Source organism: Raphanus sativus, unplaced genomic scaffold (genome assembly GCF_000801105.2).
Source record: "Raphanus sativus cultivar WK10039 unplaced genomic scaffold, ASM80110v3 Scaffold0074, whole genome shotgun sequence".
Lineage (NCBI taxonomy): Eukaryota > Viridiplantae > Streptophyta > Magnoliopsida > Brassicales > Brassicaceae > Raphanus > Raphanus sativus.
The window spans coordinates 47360-53356 of NW_026615396.1; the positions used below are offsets into that span (position 1 = coordinate 47360).

The following is a 5997-nucleotide window of genomic DNA, read 5'->3' on the forward strand; positions in this document are numbered from 1 at the left end:
GTGTGTGGTTCTAAGATAAGAATCACAATTACTACTTAATTAACTGATATATAGTTATTTATGTTTATAAATACGCATGATTAAGCCGCTGGAGCCACGTCACTGTCGTCATCGTCATCGTCTCCTCCGTTCTCTTGGCCAACAATTTGTGAGTAAGGAATTGGCCGAGTGTTAGCTGACTCGTATAGCCTGCCTGCTGCTTTGTCGTGACTCATCACTGCCATTTTTAAGTAAGGGTTTTGTGTGTTTCTGGTTTACTTGTAAATCTTTACTATTGGTTGCAGATAGAGAGCTCATGAACTCCCCTCAGCAATTTATAGCATTTCTAGGTTTACCATATGTTTTCATCTTTCATATATTCTCAACTCTCAAGAATAATAATCAACAGCGACAGAGGGGAATTTTGTGGGGTTATATTGGAACGATAACAAAAACAAATGTATTCACTCGTGATTACGAGATTCTGGTAATGTTTAATCTAATTGCTATTTGAAACTTTATATCAAGAAGGTAAGATCTACTCAACTATGAAAGTAATAATTAGATTGTAGTATTTATTCATTGTCATTTAGCATTGAAATGAAAACGTTTCACGGTTTACGGAAATATGATCTGACTGATCTAGAGAAAACTTGAAGTGTAAAGTGATCAAAATAATAATAATAATTGTATCATAGATTAGGACGAAGGTTGACCCAGTTCTCTTACATACATTTTCTTGCGTCTGTAGTCATAAACATATTTTGTGGACAAAAAGAACCAATGAATGCATAATCAAGGCACCAGGCGCACCACCATAAATTGATTATAGACATTTTTTTTTGTCAACGATTATAAACATGTTTAGACACATAAAATGAAAAGTGAAATATAAAAAAATATTATATATTCTGGAGGTAACTTTATGTTCTCTCCATCTAGGACATTTTTTTGGTTCTTTTGCAATTGTGAAAAGCTAAGAGAACGCAAGTGTGACATGGCCACGCTTATCACCATAACTTAGTACAGCGTGGCGCATGATGGCCCAAACATGAGCCAACCTCATGGAAGTTGTTCGCAGCTCACGTTTCACACGTGGATAGAACAGTTCATGCACACTCTCAAGTTGCCTCGCCATGCGCCTTCTCCTACCGTTGTCTATGTACACAATATCTACATACATATGTTATATATGTGTGTCAAATTATATCATGACCTCATATATACTCTCTGCATTTATAGCTTTTGGGACTGCTTTTAAAGCATAAAACCCTAAAGCTCGTGTCATAGTCTCTCTACTATGTTAGGCTACTTTAATTAGAGTAGTCAATGTTTTGGTGTTCAAAAAAGGAATGAGAGTCTATATTTTATTCAATTGTAAATGGGGCCTTTTGTTTTATGTTTTCTTTAATTATAACCAAAACTTTGGATCTTTGAACCGTAATCAATTTGTCTTGTACAACCTAAGAAAGCATTTGATAATATCTGTGACGGACCTACAAACATAAATCATTATCTTTTTGCAGTACTTAAATGCCTCATTTTTAAACTCAGATCTGGTAGCACATCCTCTAACCGGCTAAGCATAAGAACATTTTTTCTGAACACCTAGCTAAGAACATTTGAGTATGTTTTGTCTTCATATAGACATTGATCCAGTTAAAGCTAATCAACTAGAGAAAATTTTAGGAACTAATTGTTTTTCCCACATATTTAAACTTCTCTATGTGTATCTAAAAGAAAAACACAATATTTACTTATTTTTTGAAAAGGTTGTAAACGCAAAAGTAAATTATTAGCGGATAGAAAAATTAAGTTTGCGTTAACAGCATCCAAATGATGTTTGATGAAATAGTGTTGTGTTTAAACATTATAAACATAATTTACCACAACATATTTTACCTTTGTTCCTAAATATGCATGCTCTTTTATGTTTTGCACATATTAAAAAACATATTAAAAATCAATCATAAATATATTATTGTCTGAATTTAGCTATTTTCATAAATTTAAATCAATAGCATTTGAATAAAAAAACTAGTTTTTAAAATTTACAATTTACGATTATTAACGAATAAAATACATAGAAAATATAAAATATATAAAAATTCGAAAAACTTTTATTTTAAAACATTAATCTTTTAAAAACATATAGAGTATAATCTAGTGGTTTCTGTTAAAGATTTAGAGGAAGCTGAACAAGGGGAAAATCCTTTTCATGTAACTTTAATATTAGCCAATCTCTCTTATCATACTTGAACCAACATAACAACATAAGGAAAAGATACAGAAATGATCTTATGATTTCTTCTCCAATTAATATTAAAGATGTACTCTACCGAGGTTAGAATTAGACAGCAACCAAAGAAGAGAGGCCAATATTAGCAGAACAAGACAAAACCGACAAGACACCAGTGAGTAGCAGCGAAACTCCATTCACAAATGACAAAAGAGATGATAAGAGCACGAAATCCACATAGTATAGGAGCCAAAAGACAATGTATGACTTTTTGATATTTTTATACATTCCAAAAACAAATTTTAAACTTTGAAAACTGAAATTTCAAATATGATGTTTTATTTATTCAAAACCTCACATTTGTAATTTCTTACTTTGTAGTCTTTAAAAGTTTTTTTATTGGAACACAACTTTCGTTAAACGTTAAACATTTAGAATACACTAGAGGGAAAATTATCAAAAACTCTACAAGAACAAAACATTAAAAGCATAAAAGATGACAATAGAAAACTCTATGATAAAATAAGATTTAATGGTAATACCAGAAACTTGAAAGATAATCACTTTGGATCGTGATGTTGACACCCAATCCGCACTTCAAAATTTCGTCAAGACGAGATTCATCTTCAGGCCCCTATCGAACAATTACATAATATATCCAAACGGTTATGGACTTGGACAAACATTTTTTGCTTTAAGGAAAGAGCGAATGCGTTCCTCATGAAAAAGGCCCAAGATGATATGGTTTACTCCTCGTAAGAGGGAGATGATGATGATGATGGTGAACACATTTATAAATGAAGAAATATTGGACTCTACGAAAAAGAGAAATTAATACTACATTTTGTGCACACCCGTTTCGGTAAAATACTGTCCTTGTGATTTTAATTGTATCTTCGCTACTATTTTATGCTAGAATGATATATGACTATATTTCATGTAGAGTCTAAACTTCAATAGATAGGGTGAGATGACATGGACTCGCACAATACTGTCCTTACTATTTTAATTGTCTTGCCTACAATTTTATGCTACTTAGCTATATGTGATAATTAATATGCTATGAAAAAATAATAGACTAAAGTTTTGGCCCCTTAAACCTTGTTCTTACCAAGCATGATATAGTACAAAACTTCATAAATCTCACTCTCTCTTGTTTTCGAAATAAATATTTTTCATTTCAAAGCTACTGTTATTGTTTTTTGATGACAGCGATGGAAAGAACAAGCTGGTGCCACTACAGGATTCTCTATTACATCTGTTTGTCTAGTTGCTTTAATCGGTGTGTGTCGTCGACATATATTAAATCATGTGTTACATCTGTTTCATTAGACCACTTACTTATCTTCCAAATCCAATCTGAATTTTTTAATCTCTTTCTCTCTCTCTCTCCAGCTAAGCTAGCACAATAGTTTCGTAATGTTAGTCGTGAAAGACCATAAAAAGAGCGGACTTGGACAACAAGAATATTCTATTAGGAGCAATTACTGTTCCGTTCCACTGTGATACAGTTTGAAATAAATAAAAAATACAGATAGATTCTCTATCGTGGAACATGTAGTAAGAATCAGAATCAGAACATGCACTGCACACAACTTGCTAAGCACTGCGTTTGGCTCTGTAAATGCCTAAAAGAATATAAATGGTAGAGAATCAAATTATAACCTTGAAAAAGACTTGTCAATAGACCAAATATTCAAATGATTCCCTAAGGAAATGTCAAAAAAAGAAACAGCAAACGCAATACATCTTTTGTTGTTCCCAATCCAGACAATAACAAATGCAAAATATCAAAAGTATCATCCCAAAACTAAAACTTTGTATGAACAAAGAATCCAACAACTCTTTAACGCACAAACTCAGGACTCAGGTACAACAGGGGCTGGCGCTGGAGGCTTGAGAAGTGGCTGCAAAGCTTTCACAACGATACTCATATTCGGTCTAAACTCTGATTCATATTGCACACACAGTGCTGCCACCGCTGCTAGCTGCATTTGCCCCCACATTAAACTGAGTTATTATCATCCAATTAATTATCAATATATTTGAGATACTTGTGGGAGTGTAGAAGATAAGTACCTTAGCTACTGATTTAGGAGGATACTCTCCTTTTAGCTTCGGATCAACACACTGCTTCACTTTATCTTCACTCAGTCTCGGTGTAGCCTGAAATTAATAATAAGACAATGAGATCAAGAAACAGACTGGGGACAAGGCACACAGATAGTAAAACATACCCAGGTTACAAGACTCTGTTGTCCACGTGGCATGGTGTGATCCACAGGTTTCCTCCCAGTCAAAAGCTCAAGAAGCACAACCCCAAAGCTATACACATCACTCTTCTGCGTCAGCTGCCCAGTCATAGCATATCTGCAAAATACAAACACACACACGTGTCATTTTAACTGCCTTTGTTACATAACTTCAGGAAGGTTAACATTACTCTGGAGCGTGATAGCCAAAGGTTCCCAAGACTCTCGTAGAGTGAAGACGAGCAGCGTTATCAGGAGCCTGATTCGAGAGATTGAAATCAGCCACCTTCGCTTGGTAGTCTTCGAAAAGAAGCACGTTGCTAGACCTCACGTCTCTGTGTATCACAGGAGGCTGAACCTTCTCGTGAAGGTACTCTAATCCTCTAGCTGCCTCCACGGCTATCTTCACCCTCGTTATCCAGTCGAGAGTCGGACCTGGCTGCGCACCTTGAACTCCCTTTCTACCGTGCAGAACGTCGTGGAGCGATCCCATCGTTGCGAACTCGTAAGCTAGAACACGGAGGTTCTCGTCGACGCAGTAACCGACCAGCTGAATGAAGTTCTCGTGCTTCAATCTCGAAACCATTGAAACCTAAGGGAGAGAAGCAAGCAAGCAAGCAAGTAAGCAAGAGGGATGTAAAAAGACAAGTTTCTCTCTAAGGCAATAACCCTAACCTGAGTCAAGAACTCGGTGTTTGACTCAGCTTCAGGGGAAACATCGAGTTTCTTCAACGCAACAGCTTTATTACCATCGCTAAGAGTTGCGTAGTACACTCTTCCGTAAGATCCCTCGCCGATGAGCGACTTTGATCCGAAATTGTCAGTCTTTTCTTCAACCTCTTCCACGGACAAGGGAGGGACTTCAATGGGGAGTGCTTCCTTGGGGGGATCAGGTTTTGCAACAGCTTGTGGTCTTGGCTGCTTATTATTTGCTGCTGCATTGCATGTGTGTAACAAAGAAACATACTCATCAAATGTATATAATACTAATAAGTATACAAAGCCATATGAGGGAAGTCTATTGTCTGCAAAGATTACACATACCATCAGGTTGTTGGTGCTGCCGTTGAGTTTTGAGATGTTTCTCATCATTTGAGATATCAGAATCACCTGATCTGTGCCCACCACAACAGATCCACCTCCGCATGGTTCTTCTTCCTCTTCTTCTCAAAGCTTTTTAAGTTCCTGCAAAACCGTTTTCAAGTCAACTGATTTTAAAACTATTCGTTAAAGCTTAAAGCTTTCATCTCAAAAAAAAAAAAGAAACTGGAATCAAGATTGCAACTTTACTAAAGCACAGAGAGTTTGGAAACGAAGATCGAATCAGAAAATTGAAATCTAAGCGAAAGGGGAAGCAAAGATGTGAGTGTTCAGCTTGCAAACGATCCAAGAAGCCTTTGAAAATAGAGAGAATTGATTCCAAAAACAAAAGGAAGATTCGGTCTTTACCGGTCAAATCTACAAAACTTGATCAGGCTGAGACTTGTGTCGATCTCTCTCTCTCTCTCTAGGGGGGTTCGTCTGTGT

At 35.9% G+C, this 5997-nt stretch overlaps 2 protein-coding genes across 3 annotated transcripts; both read right to left on the reverse strand.

Moving 5' to 3' along the window:
- Positions 1–6: 6 nt before the first annotated feature.
- Positions 7–329, reverse strand: LOC130500993 (uncharacterized). The gene has a single exon (XM_056995903.1). The coding sequence runs from the start codon at positions 222–224 to the stop codon at positions 81–83; it is 144 nt and encodes a 47-aa protein (XP_056851883.1). The 5' UTR covers positions 225–329; the 3' UTR covers positions 7–80.
- Positions 330–3861: 3532 nt separating this feature from the next.
- On the reverse strand, positions 3862–5997 carry LOC130494753 (PTI1-like tyrosine-protein kinase 2). Of its 2 annotated transcripts, XM_056995900.1 has the most exons (7): positions 5920–5997; positions 5515–5655; positions 5146–5405; positions 4662–5062; positions 4456–4588; positions 4298–4384; positions 3862–4206 (listed from the first exon to the last, which is right to left on the reverse strand). In XM_056995900.1, exons 2-7 carry the CDS (start codon positions 5615–5617, stop codon positions 4078–4080), a joined length of 1113 nt encoding a protein of 370 aa, XP_056851880.1. In that variant the 5' UTR covers positions 5618–5655; positions 5920–5997; the 3' UTR covers positions 3862–4077. The 2 variants fall into 2 exon arrangements, with proteins under 2 accessions (XP_056851880.1, XP_056851881.1); XM_056995901.1 differs by lacking the exon at positions 5920–5997 and having other exon boundaries at positions 5146–5402.

Coding starts and splice junctions, on each gene's coding strand:
- LOC130500993 (XM_056995903.1), bottom strand. CDS start 224: ATGGCAGTGATGAGTCACGACAAAGCAGCAGGCAGGCTATACGAGTCA.
- LOC130494753 (XM_056995900.1), bottom strand. CDS start 5,617: ATGCGGAGGTGGATCTGTTGTGGTGGGCACAGATCAGGTGATTCTGAT. Junction 4,589..4,661: donor TTTGGCTATCACGCTCCAGA/GTAATGTTAACC, acceptor TGTATTTTGCAG/ATATGCTATGACTGGGCAGC. Junction 4,385..4,455: donor AACAGAGTCTTGTAACCTGG/GTATGTTTTACT, acceptor TATTAATTTCAG/GCTACACCGAGACTGAGTGA.